This window comes from Mixophyes fleayi, chromosome 6 (assembly GCF_038048845.1).
Source record: "Mixophyes fleayi isolate aMixFle1 chromosome 6, aMixFle1.hap1, whole genome shotgun sequence".
Taxonomy (NCBI): domain Eukaryota; kingdom Metazoa; phylum Chordata; class Amphibia; order Anura; family Limnodynastidae; genus Mixophyes; species Mixophyes fleayi.
Window position 1 is genome coordinate 173,739,300 of NC_134407.1, and position 14,413 is coordinate 173,753,712.

A 14,413-nucleotide genomic window follows, 5' to 3' on the forward strand; every position below is an offset into this window, starting at 1 on the left:
AAAGATTGGGGAAGAGCAAGCTCCAATAAAATAGTGCAGGTTATGTTTAAACATAAATTTAAATAATATAATTTCAAGGATAGTGGCCCACTATTCACGCACTTGAGAATTAATCAATTTAAGCCAGTAATTAGCCTTCTTGTTTCTACATAACGAATTCCTGAAAAAAAATTACCTGTTAGGAATATCTGAGAACCAGAGTTAGAAAATTCTGGTGTAATCAAGGACATTATATTCCATTATGTTACATACTCATACACAATTCTACAACTATTGTAACACAAACCATTTGTTCTTTTATTACTCCTTATAATATTACATTTTTCTGCAATCCTGCAGGGTTTTATCTTTATTATTTTTTGTACATTTGTATCATACATAGAAACTTCAACAAAAATGAGTCTGATAAAATATACATGCCACAGCAGCAGAAATACATTTTGTTGCAAACTAGCTGAAAACTATAGTTTTGCCCCTCAGATTATTATACAACTACAGCAGGGAAAAAAATATACAGAGTGCAGATGTCTGAATAAACCTCCATTTCGAAATGAGTGGCTTGTCCCACAAGACATCCTCAACATCATACTTGCATTGACATGTTTGTATTGTACGGATGTGGGAAAGGAGCAGACAGTCCATGACCTCTGGTAGTAGTGTGGGGTTGATTTTATAGATATTATAATATGGAATTTGGGGAGGTAAAAGAGTTGAAGCCCACCTTCAGGTATTTTTGCTATACAAATGGAGAGCTTAGTCAATAACGAAAGTCCAGGCGCCCAACAGAAAATGTATAATTTAAACAAAAAAGGAACAGAAAGGGTGGGTAAACAGAGTAAAGATAGGGACTGTCAGAATTATGAAATGACCTATAAATGCTGGCCAAAGTGTCTTCATCCAAAAAATGAGAGGGTGAAGAGGGCTTGACTTTATACTGCTTTCATTGCCCTCACCAGGGTTTGTCCAGGCAGACTTCAATACCTTTCTCTTGTGCCATGATATGGCGGGGTAAAAGTGTATATATCATCTCATCACCTCATGTTCCATGGCTAGGTGGGTGTTGCAGGTCTTGACCTGAGAAGATAGGGTGAAGAAGAGGGTGGAGGTGCAAAGCTGTTGCTGCAGCGCTTGCTTGCCGAGGAGCAAAGAGAGTTGGATAAAGGCCATGAGGGATATGGTGAAGTGTAAGAGGCCCAGCATGGTGGAGAGCGGAGGCTGGGATTATATGTATGGGATGGCTAGATAAGAAAGCAGCAGGGTGGGCTGGTATAAGAGAATGAGTAAGGTGGGATAGGGAGATGGGAGCCAGATGTGGCTGAGGGATGTGGTGCACTTGAGCTAACTGTTGTGGGTGGGGTTGGATACCAATGGCTGCAGCTGCTGCAGCATGCTGGAGGATGGCATGTTGTACAGTAGTTATAGAGGCAGCAGACACAGGGGGTGGTGCTTGCTGAATGTGAATGGGGTGCAGGGCAGGTGTTACAGGCTGCAAAGCTTGTGGGATAGCCCCTGCAGGGAAACTTTTTACCTGCTTGGCTAAAAGCTGTTGCTGTATATGCTGTTGAGCTGCCTGCTGTAGTTTGCTGTACTTCTCCATTTCCTCAGGGGTAAAAGTGATAGGCTGGCTTTCCAGAGGCGCCAGGGAACCTTCATCTTCTTCATCCTCCTCCTCCTCTTCCTCATCTTCTCCTTCTGGGCGGGAAGAATTTGGATCAACTGTGATAGGTGGGTAAGCTGAAGGCTGAAAAAATTCAGCATCAGGTGGTGGAGGCATTAATCTACCTGGGAGCGGTGGAAAGGGAAGACTTCCATTACCCAAAGGAAGCGATGTAGCTCCCTCTTCAAACCCTGGAGAGGGTGGTTCAAAACAAACTGCACCCTCTGGAGCCAGATGTTCTGCAGCAGGTGTAGGTGGTTCAGGTACAGGTGTATTGTCCACCAAGGATGATGCTTTTCCTTCTTTATCTTGCTCCCCTTCTATAGTAACCGATGTTTCCCCTAAGTCATTCTCTCCTCTAGGAGGTGCTGTGCCTTTAGATCCTACTGGCAGCTTGCCTATTATGGGCAACTGAACCGGTTTAATGCCAAGAGCAGGTGGCAACTTTGGGCCAAAGTATCCCTGAGGTGGATCTTTCACTTTTGACTTTGAGCTGCCATCTGCAGTGCCTGCCACCTTTTCCAAGCGTCGTGACTGGATCTTTTCAAGGAGCTGTTTTGCTGTTAAGGAACATCTCCCTGCATCTTTCTCCGTGCTCCTGCGGGGCAAGTTAATGCCACCTGTTCTTCTTGATTCTGATCCCCGACTCCCCTCTCTTCGACTCCCAGAGCGAGTATAATGCGGGGACTGTGAACGGTAAATCTTAGAGCGGTTGAAGTCCCGTCTACCACCTCTACGGCTATCAACACTATCCCGCCCATGTGACCCTTTCCCAGAGTGACTGCGAACGCTTGTGCTCCGGTCCCTACTATAACTACGGCTGCGCTTCCAGCTGTGACCAGTCAAGCTGCGGCTCCTCTTACTTCTACTTCGGCTACTACTACTAGACCTTCCTCTGCCCCGGCTCCTACTTCTCCTTGAGCGACTTCTGCTTCTAGAACGACTACGGCTGTAATCAGAAGAGGAGTATTTATGTCTAGTGGAATGTCTCTTGGAAGCCACAGAATCTGAATCTGAACCTGGTGACCGCCGCTTTGATCGCCTCCTTGATCCACTGCTATAATCACTGTAGTCACTATCTGAATAACTTTGATTTCGACTATATCGACTTCTATCAGTAGATCCTCCTGAACTGGACGAGTAGGACCGCTGCCGCTTTCCAGACCTTGATCGACTTCTGGAGCGGTCACTTGTTGAGTCATACTCATCACTGTATCTAGAGGTGGATTTTTTCCTACTGGCATCATCCTCACTATCATAATCACCACTACTTTGTCTGCTTCTGGCCTTTGTGGGAGTGTTTCTGTGAGAAGAGGATGAAGAGGATGATGGAGCAGCAGGAAGGGGAAGGGATGGTTTAGGATCAGTTTTAGGCTTTTTGCTCTCTGGCTCTTTAGAAGTGGTGTGAAGGTCCTGTTTAGAATTGGCATTCCCCCCACTGTCTTCTTTTGTCAGTGGCTTCCCTGTAGTACAGTCACCACTACGGCTTACCACAGCAGGAGCCATACTTGCATCAGATTCTTCAGCTTTCAACACTGTTTTGGAAGCACCTTTTGACTTCTTGTGCTTATGCTTCTTACGTTTCTTTGTTTTCTGTTCTGCCCCCTCATCTCCTTCTTTGTATTTCCGCTTTCGCTTGCTGTTCTTCTTGTGCTTTTTCTTCTTGTGCTTGTGAGACTTTCCAGTAACCTCTCCTTTGCTCTCTTCAAGGGATTCAGGTTTTACATCAGGAGAAGGTGCAGCAGAAGCTTTTGGTTGGGTCCCACATGTATGCACCACTGGGATAACTTCCTTTTTAACTGTGATATTTGGGTCCTTGCCAAGTTCAGCAGCAGTTACATTATCTTTGCTTGTCCCTGGGTTATTCTTCGGCTTCTCCAATCCCTTGGCTTTTACATCTTTGTTTCGAGAGAGTTTGAAGTCAAAGTATAATGGGTTACAGCTGTAGGAGATGGATGGTTCAGCCTGGGTGAATATCAGGAGCTCAGAGGGCCACTGCAGCGTTGTACTCTCATCCTTGCTCAGGACTGGAAAAAACGGACCAGTTGGGTGCTTTGGCCGATCTGGCTGTTCTTTTCCAGCAATGGTAGCAACCTTGGATGGCTCTTCACTTGAAGTAGGGTTAGGCTTTTCTTTGTCTTTCACATCTTCTTTTTTGTCCATCTTGGGTAAGCTAGGAGAACTATTGCTTTCCATTGGTTGATGTCCAACTGTCTTGCCATCACCACTCGCACTCTTTTCTCCTTTGCTTTCTGTCTGTTTTACAGACTTGGCCTTGCTTTGTTTCTGGTCTTCCTTCAGAGGCACAATCTCAGCCTGTGTTTGCTCTGTGGATCTCATGAAGAGCAGGAACTGGAAATTAGGTTTCACCCTACAATGGGCAGGTGGCATGTAGTGATAATACTCTGGTTCTCCAGGCTGACTACCCCTTTCCTCTTGTTTCATCTTCTTCAGTTTTGATAAGGTGCTTGCAAGGGAGGCACCATCATCTCCTTGGCTTTCCTCCTCTTCCACCTTACTTTCGCTTTCTCTGCTGTTCTCACCCTCTAATGCTTTAAGGGGGCCTATGACATCATCCGGTGCTTTGTCCTCCTCTTTCTCCTCCTCAGGTGACCCCATCTCCTCACCGACATCCTTGAAGACAGCCGCTGATGACTCCAACTTCAATGGTGTCTTTTTAGCGAAAGAAAAGGAAAAGCCTACTTTCTGAAGAGATGACGAGCTAGCTGAGCTTTTAAAGCCAAAAGTAATAGCCGGAGTAGCAGGTTGCATAATAACAGAGTTTGTTTGGGGTGATTTTTCTTCCTGAACATGTTTTGGGCTATCTTGCGCTGTTGAGCTTGTACTAATTGGCGCAGCATCTTCCTCTTCAACTCCTTCCTTGTCCACAGCAACTGTAGTTGGTTTGAACATGGGACCACTGCCAAGAGCACTGCTGAAAAAAAAAAAAAAAGAGAAATAAAAAAAAATGACCTAATTAATAATATAAATACAAACCACAATGGATTCTCTAAATATTGCTGTCAAATAAAGTGAATATAGTCTACAGGCATCAGTAAGCCAGGTATTCAGATTATATTGGCTTATATACCTGTAGATCAATCCTTGGACAAGCAATTTTGATACAAGGAGCACTCAGCACAAAAGGGATTTTAAAATTTACACAGTCCTCAATTAAAGTGCATTGTCAAATCATTGTTAATTTTTATGCAGTGTTATGGCTGAAAAAGTTTTTTTTCAAACATGACATTGTCCAAAGCCAGATCCACCTGACCTTTGTATAAACTTTGGCATAAAGTGGTGTTAAAAAGTGTAAAAACCAAACAAGCTGCTGAATATCAATATGAAAAAAAACCAAGGTATGATGAGTGCTAGTGATGGCAGACTTATATTGATTAGGCTGATAAAATCTTGCGTTTATTAATATGATATTTGACAATACACATGCATACAAATAATCTTATGACCAAATATAACCGTATAAAATTCAGCTCCCATAACAATCTAAAACTTCTAAAAAGACAATACTAATAAAAAGTCTCTCTCTATACATATCTACAAATACATATATACACTCTCTCAAATTAGCAAATATAAATATCTATAATATTACATATAAAATCATACATTCTGTAATAAATACAATACATATAGCATAGTAATGAAATCCATTAATCATCAACTGACAGATAATTGGTCACAAATAATTCAAGTGTCTGTTTTATAAAATATATTCAGAGCATCCACCTTGGTAAAACTCAATTCACCATAAAAAAAAAAAACTTGCTCTGGAGCAAATTAGACAACGTGTATTATATGAATATCATCAAGTTTGTCTATAACAATGTTCACCGCTATAGATGTAGTGGAACCTAGAGGGATTATAAATGGCTCCCTGTATACACTCCTCTAACCAACGGACCCTGGCCCTACCCACAGTAAGATGAAACCATGCACAGAGATAAGCAGTAGGTCTTATCAGCAGGTTTTCTATGAATTTGCCAAAAGCATTCACCACTGCCTCCCTACCACTAGGTATTAACCAAATTGTAAGAATCTTTAAAAGATTTATAAAAAAAAAAAAAAGGACTGGTAGAGAATCCCTTTCCTACATCTGACAAAACAAGAATAATATTGCTTGCGATGAACTTGTTTAGTGATGTGTACAATTCTTAGCATTTCAGCTGTTCTCCCCCTTCTCCTGTTTTGACAACAGAGTAAGAACTGCGCTAAAAGCGAGTGGCTACAGTATGTTTAAAATTTGATAATGTATTCAAAACTTACTACAAACTAGAACAGGTTCTTGTAACTAACTTAAATTACAACTGTGAAGCAAAATATTCAATGCACACCAAACTACTGAGTGAAGCGGCTTCAAAGTAGTTTGCACGAATGTGATACATATGTTTGACAGTGACATGGTTGATATTTAAATGGTCCACATCATAATGTAGACAGGGTTGGAAAGTCAACATTGCAAATGTAAACCGTGTAATTAGGTCGACAATTATATCCCTAACCCAATCATACTGTCTACATTTGAATTATAAACCTAGTACTACTGTCTACATTCTAATTGTTGAACTATTAATACTGTTGACCATGTGAATGGTCAATGAAAACTGTCGATTTCTGAATGTTCACCAAATAAAAGTCTAGCCCTCAACCTTATATCGTTTGACAGCTAGTGATAGTATAGAACGTTTTTAGCATGGCCATGTGCTTTACTTTTTGCAGATGCTATTTCATTTTCAGGTAAATTTGCATTTTAAAAATATAGTGATCCTTTAAAAATCATACAGGTTCAAGTTTTGGTAAGTGCACATGATTCTTTATATATAAAATAAAAGAATTGAACAAAAATTAAAAGCTAGTAAGAAAAAGAAAGCAGAGAATGTGCCTGATGCAAACTACAGCTGCTTATTTCCATTCACCTTTCCAATTGCTTCCGCTGCTCCGCCAGCTCAAGTAGACGTCGCAGAGCCTTCTCCTGCTTGCGCTCATCCTTACGGGAACGAGATGAAATGTTGCGGGCAAACTCTCGCTGCTTGAGATCCTTCAGTCTCTGCAGGTAAATATTTGACATATTGAAACAGCTATAAAGGCCAGCCCTGCCACGGTTACAAGCTAGAGGATTCAACCAACTATAGTAGATGAGTAACATCAAACAAGTTTTTTCTTCTTTATTCATCTTTTCTCCTTCTATCCAAATTTAAAAATGCAGGCAAACAGCACACACTGCCCAGAAAGCATTTCACACCAACCCAAGTCTGACATTGTGGAGGTCCTAGGTCCAGAGTTGTCTTCAATTACTTGTAACTGACATCCTGCATTCAGAGAGTCAATAACTTTTAGCTGGTCCAGGTGTCAATGGTGGTTAGACGGATTGTGGGTAAACAACTCCATTGATATTGCAAATAAAATAATCTTACACATGTAAAGGATGCTGTGTTTTAATACACCTGAGGTACAATGTCACTAGTAACTTCATGGGCTGCATTCTCAGAAATATCGACCGACCCACAAAATGGCTCAGTGATGTCACTGGTTGCCATTGTAGAAGGGTTTAGGTTTAAAAAAAAACAAAAAAAAAAAAAAAAAAAACTATATTATAGCTATACCTCCTTAGAAAAGCCTTAGGGGCCCATTCAATTCGGCCACGTTATTGTAGGAATAACGCGGCCTGTGCACTATTACCGTTACTATAGTAAAAGGCCGAAGAGTTACCGTTACTACGGTAATTTTAATGCTGAGTTTTTGCTTCAAATCCAGGTTTAAATTACCGTATTAATGGTAATACAATTAGCGCCACGTTATTCCTAGATTAACATGGAAGAATTGAATCGGCCCCTTAGGTGTCAAACAAAAACATTACTCTCCCTTTTGAAATGGGCTTCACCAAAACAAAAGGTTTAGACTTTTGAATTAAAATGTGTATCTTTCATCACCTGCTTGTGTGCATGGTCATAGGAGTTAATATGGTTATCAAACTCCTGGTGCTTCTGATACTGTTTGTCGCACAACTCGCAGTAAAAGTTGGCTCGCAGCTCCTCCAGGGCTTTCGCAATGGCCTTCTCCTTGTCCACAAAATCCTGCACAAGTTAAAGAATGTCTACAGTAAAATTTGCGACTGACTTAATATCATGGATGCAAGTTTCCACAAACCCTAGCAATATTTAAGTTCTGTGCACAGCCATCTGTTGACCCCATTAAAAGGCGCTACACATATGATCTGTCTAATATGCCCATACGCCAGAATTCCCAGAACTTAAAATATATATCTTAAATAGGAAAACAATAAATAATCACCTTGTATTTTTGCCTCAGCTCCTCTGTGTCTTCTTTCTCCACCTCCAAAGCGCGTCTACGCTCTGTAGCATCCTCTGCATAGTCCAGCTGAAGAAAATATTGTCAAAAATACGTACATTTTAAAATGGAAAATAACATGCAATGGGCTTAAGAGGGACAGGGGATTGTACCTCAATTGCTCATCACATTGGATTTAAGTGCCTTAGTACAGCGTGATGGTCAAAGCATGATGGGCACATGGGCTAGTTTGGCAAATTGAGCCCTGCTGGTATGATATTCTGACCACTGCAGCTGATATAATATATGCTGGGCACCACAATCTTACATTCAATGTGTGCAACATGTCTGCAACAAATTTATATATTCATTTTTGTTGGGCGAGGGAGAAGTGCGTCTTAAGAAGCTCTACATTTTACAGCAGCAAAACCGCAGATTAGAGACTAGTATAATGTCTTTCAAATGTAAAATTTCATGCCAATATGTACCAGACAGTATTGGCTATTCAATAAAACAGGTTTTGATAACTTTGAAAGGCAAACTAAAATTCTCACCTCCATTTCCATACGTCCCATTCCCATGACATCATATTTGACCACGATCGGGATAGGGTCTGTCCTTCCTGCAGAAGAAACAGACATGGCTGGAGGTTAGTAACAGGAGACTAGGAGTGAGAAATTAAGTTACACAATGGGTTTGAGTGGTTAGAAAATGTTGCCTTGGAGTGCAGAGACCAGAAAGCTACAGTGGACCAAACAGGAGTCATTCTCACAGCTTACCCCTTTCACCAACCATGACAGTCCACAGTTCAAGCTGCGGATGATCTTATTTTCCATGAAGCCCTATTGGCTTAACACTGCTTGATAGCAATTAGAAAATACTCAAAAATAACACCTTAACTATACCCATATTACATTCATAAAGAAGGGGAAGGAGTAACAGATACGGAAGAAAAAAACCTTCAGGGATGGTAAACCCATCTAATCAGCTCACGGCGTGCTCAGTAAGCTGTGAAAAAGACTAGATGCAAATAAAGAATTGACTCAACTAAATCAAACTAGCAGCAGATTGAATTGTATTTGTTTGTTTTTTTGCTTTGAGGAGTTATCCGAAATCCACTCAGAACCAGCCAAAGCAGGATTGGGAATGTAGAAGGGGGGGTGGGATAAAATCTAAGGAGGAGCGGACAGGCAATTCACTCCTGCTGATGTCAGACTAGTGCAGATACCAAATTAGGTTACATCACAATGGGATGTAAGTCCAGGGCACAGGAAGGGAAGGGGGAACTTACCTTTGTGTCACTCACCTTTAGTAAAAAGACAATGTTAATATGAGGTTGCCCAGCTACCAGGTGTGTATGTGGCACACAGCTCTGAACATTATACCATTGTGCTTATTCATTTAGCCAATCGTTAAAGTTCCAGTTCTACTTAGTATCCCATACCAATGATCAACAACTTGGAATCATAATATCCTATGTCTAGAGAGCATCCCCCAACTTCTATGGTGCAGTGTCGCTATAATTTTAAATGTATCCTCACCATGCAGATATGTTAAATGGTAAGACACAAGGGCAACTAGGGTGATTGAATGCAATTAAATTTATAGATTTATCATCAAAAGACATATACTAGGCAGGAAACACCCAGTTTGGGCCTACAAGATTTTGGCCACAAATCCAAACTGTAAAATAGCCATTACTATTGATTACTTTTATTGTGACTGGCTTAAGATCAGCAAATTATTTTCCTTTAAACAGTTGATTGCAGATGATGCACAGTATACACAGTACATTCTGCACAAAAATCAATAGCTATTAAAACAATGATTACTGGCTACAGTGACCATTGACTGATGGTCTTTGTCTCTAGCATTTCAATGAATTAGGAACATGTCTTCTACCATTCAGAACACGGCTGAAGGCAATATCAAACAAATACTATGTCAACAAATTGAATGGCGCTAATATGAGATGGGCAAACTATGTGTACTGCACCATAAAAGCCAACAGAGACTGCTAAACAATGCTGAATTGACTTTGAGAACTTTTAAAAGGACTTTTATCGCCTCACGTTTTCTATAAAAGGTGATCAGGAGTCACATTACTAGAATGACAAGGATCCCCATGAAACTAACAACCAAATCAAGATTAGGATTTCAGGAACTAAGCAGTACTGAGACCTTATTTGAAAAAAATTAAGTGAATAAAATATTTATTTTGCGTTTAACCCCCATAGATGCCCTCCGTAGGGCCGTCATGCAAGCATATGACCAACAGTTGGTATAGGGTATTACATACAAGATTGACACAACATTACAGCATGGTTATGATGTCTGCTCTTTTAAAGCCCAATGGTATGATATTACAATGCAGTGGCCACACAACAACGGAAAGGACTGAAGAGTATATAAAGTCTGAAAATGGTTTCTGGTGTAATACCATTTTTAGATGGAGGTTGCAGGCTTTACTATTATCTCACATCCAATTTCTTGCTAGAATCAATTTCTATAAATATATATATAGCCAAATTTCGGCAATAGGCGCCCAACTACTGGAACGTTACAATTACATTTTAAAAGAGGATGTTCAGTTTCTGTTTATTTTTAATATTAGGGGAGTGTGGGTTAAGTATATTTTGTTAATATGACAACACACACTTAAGTCATCATCACATGTCAGCCTGGAGCAACATGCTCCAGATATCAACCACCACAGGGCTTAACAGTGATCAACAGAAGAACTATTGTTTCTCATGGTTTCAGAAATGTGTGTTCTTTTTATCTATATTTTAGCATATATATATATGCTCTAGTAAGAGAAATGGACAGGGCTTTTCAAACGAGTCGGCACGCTGCAAATTCACTTTATTTAATGAAAAGTCTTATTGTTTATGCATTATTTAAATGTATATTGCATAAGACTAGAAAATGTGTTTTCTTTTGTTATCAATTATAAAGCTGTACCAGATGATCACATATTGTAATCATTTAACTCCATTTTAATTTTTATTTGTACAATTTCGAATACATACCTTGCCAGGGGGCGTTAAGCTGCCATATCTAAAGATCGGAGGATGAGCGGTCATATTAATAAACTTCCCCCACACTCTAATAATATTTAAAAATGAAATAAAGCTGGACATTTCTTTCAAGAGTCACTGTATACGTTCATCTTTATGCAGTTGCTGGCTTGCCATGTAAGCATGCGCAGAAGTGGCTTGTTGCCCCTTATTTTTTGTTAATGGATTCAATTTGCAAGCCTGCTTTCCGAACACCTTAAGTCCTTTTCCTCTTCCGAGCCACAGCCTGCATCCTATCATTACCCAGTTATTGCAAATGCTAGTATTCAATCGTGTGGCACAAACAAAATAATCAAAATTCACATTTGAACAGGGTTAGAAATTTTTCAGATTCATTTGTCATTTTTAATTTTCCAGAGGTCTCCGGCTAATGTTGAGAAAACGGAAGGGAGAAGGGAGGAAGAGGATAGGTCAGGAATGGGGAGGGCAGGCTGCAATTTATTTATTTTAATGAAAACATAAAATAAAAAAACAAAAATGCCCCCTTCAACATGTCCCTTGTAATGGACGAGGATCAGATACGTGTGCATGGAAAGAGACAGTGGAAGAAAGGAGGGTCCAAGCAATATATGAACGCTACGACAGAACAGAAAGAGAGGAAGCCTAACATTGGTGCACTGATGACAGTCAGTCTTAACAGAAAGTTTCAATTACCACGGCTAAGTTTACCATCACCACAACAAGTCCAGGGGTATTATGCTGTAAAAAAGAAACACGGTTGGTTAGGCAGCGATCACGAGGTGAGAGGGTGGAGGTGGCTAGCAGGTATAAAAGGCTTCTTCAGGGAGGGGAAGGGGAGGAAGCAAGAGGTCTCTAGAGCTTGTACTCTCACCAGAGGGGGAAGAAAGCCAGAGAATGTTCAGATGGAAAGATGAGAAATAGAAGTACTATCATGAATTGCTGCACCCAGAGGAAACATTACAAACATACACGGGCTCTCTATAAAGGGTCCAATACTTTCCAACTGGCCACTAACTATTCAAAAATTGCCGTCGCCTATACTATTTCAGAAGTTGGTCACAACTGCTAAAAAGTTACTCAAGGCACCCAAGATTTAGAGGTAATGGATGTATTTCTAAGCTTCAACATGGCCTAGATTTGTCTAACTGGGACCTGGAGAACTGCAAAATGGGTTTCAATAAAAAAAATATTATTCAGAAATTCAAAATGTATACACATTTCAAATAATACCAATAGTTAATATTAATATAATAATAATAGTCTGCCAGCAATATTCTGCAATAAGGCTTTCATGTGCTCCAATCTGGAAAACTCCCCTATTTTCTGTGTTATAATGGTATGATTTACTAGAGAAACTTGCAGCATAAAAACAGTCTTGGTATACCAACTAAAAAAATTAAATAGAAAAAAAAAAAAGGTCAACACCTGACCCTTGAACAGGAAACACCATAAAAAACCCCAAAAAACTGGATTATGTCGGATAAGCAGCAATAAAATGGTGAGCCAGTTAATACTGTCAACATTGAGGACGTGACAGTTAGCAGGATGATATCATTTTATTGTACTGCTCAAGGCAGCATCAACAGGAACAACCACAGGGCTTAAACAACAACTGGCTGCTGTAAGCTAGTATGAGTGTTTCCCAAACCTGGTCCTCAAGGACCCTTAACAACGCATGTTTTCCAACTCTCTGTTGGAGCACAGGTGTATTCATTACTGAGGGGCACATTTTGAAAGATCCACAGATGGTATAATTATTTCACTTGTCACCTGGAAAACCTGCACTGTTAGGGGTCCCTGAGGACTGTGTTCAGGAAACACCGAGCTAGTAGAAGGATTGCTGTTCCTCGGTTTAACATCAACGCAAAGCCCCCCCCCCCCCTTCCCGTGGATTTCCAAAGACACACTGCACTTAATTGCACCTCCCCATTGATTTTAACAGCTTACTACCTTTATAAATAGCACAATCGTCTGCCCTTCAGTGGGAGTGTCCCTCCAATGCCTTCTGTAACCCAGGGAGAGGGCAGTGAAATGTAACGGGGGGGTGGACGAACAAACTTTATATTCATTTTAAATAGTAACTGTAAAGTTCACTTGTCACCTAGTCACAGAGGAGGCAGCCAAATGACACTAGTTGCTATTACACAGATATCGAATCTCGGATCATTCAACAAAATGGCTACCACTAGTGGCAACAGTGTAGGCAATATGTACAATTTAAACATTTACACATAGACCAGAAATATTTCATCATGAAGCATTTGCAAAGCACACCACAAATATGCATATTTACCTAGAGCTTCATCAGAACTAGCCAAGTGACAACTCTTACAATGAGATATATAGTTTAATTTTAATTATAAACTTTAGCCTTAACATGGCAAATGCTCAAGTGTCATCACATTAAATCATCACGTAAAAAACCTTAAACTGACTAAACTGCCGTCACAAGATTACTGGTGGCAAAATCTGAAGTCCAGTAATACAAAGTAATTTAACCCTGGGGTGGACTTAGAAAAGAATGAAGCCTTAAATATCCAGAAGAAGTGTTGAGTTACTTGCAGCTCATGAATATTCCACACAGGTCAGACAGGGCTGCATGAAGGAAGAGATATGTTACAAGGCAATACACACCAAGCTGAAAACTAGTAACTACTGTATTAACATATGCCTTGTCTGCCTACTAGTATAGGGACATCAACGCTCACAATCTAGAAGCTGTAGATAAATCCCAAAGCATAAAGTGATGTGAAAAACAGTTCAGCGCAAGATATATATGGCGAATATTACACTAACCAGGGTGGTCAACATTAGGCAAGGAATCATTTATACACATCTAGGAAATAGAACTTTGTATCGCTTTGCATCAAAAGAACTGAAAATGTTACACAACACTATATTTAAGCTGGAATGACACCAGTCACATGGTATCATACAGGGCTGGACAAATCCTAAGATCCAGACAGACACTGTGCCAAACAAAAAACACAACACAATTAAATTAAAACTATAAAAGGTCTGTTCAGCTGGAGAATTTGACAACCTATGCCATTTATCAGGGTCTGCCTGCCAACACATACAAGCTTATTTAAGAACATGAAGTGTGTACAAATATGGAATACCCTTAGCAAACAAACAATTATAGCTAGCACAGTTTAGAACCCTAATAGACACTTGCACTCTCATAACAACTAATGCCATTTTTTTTACATTTTGGCAACTTGTCAAGATTTCTCATGAAGCTACCTCTAATGTTCGTGGCTCTGTGGCTACCTGTCGTAGAGAGTTATACTATAAGCTCCTCTCTGGCACCGCCTGCATTAATAAACATGATTGTAAAGCTCAACACATCTTATATATAAAAATCATTCATTTGTCTGTCTGGTTATGCATTCGGACATCCCTGCAA

The 14,413-nt window shown here is 40.1% G+C and overlaps 1 protein-coding gene across 9 annotated transcripts in view; it reads right to left on the minus strand.

The window, feature by feature from the left end:
* Nucleotides 1–271: 271 nt before the first annotated feature.
* GPATCH8 (G-patch domain containing 8) overlaps nucleotides 272–14,413 on the minus strand; it is a 37,202-nt gene continuing 23,060 nt past the window's right edge. For 4 of the 9 annotated variants that reach the window (XM_075177303.1, XM_075177307.1, XM_075177305.1 and 1 more), the window contains 5 exons: nucleotides 8,518–8,585; nucleotides 7,967–8,053; nucleotides 7,606–7,749; nucleotides 6,592–6,722; nucleotides 272–4,592 (listed from right to left, as the gene is read on the minus strand). In XM_075177303.1, the coding sequence (XP_075033404.1) occupies nucleotides 1,037–4,592; nucleotides 6,592–6,722; nucleotides 7,606–7,749; nucleotides 7,967–8,053; nucleotides 8,518–8,585 (3,986 nt within the window). In that variant the 3' untranslated portion in view covers nucleotides 272–1,036. Of the gene's footprint in view, nucleotides 4,593–6,591; nucleotides 6,723–7,605; nucleotides 7,750–7,966; nucleotides 8,054–8,517; nucleotides 8,586–11,697; nucleotides 11,743–14,413 lie in introns of all 9 variants that reach the window. The other 5 variants (XM_075177308.1, XM_075177310.1, XM_075177312.1 and 2 more) reach the window with 3 other exon arrangements.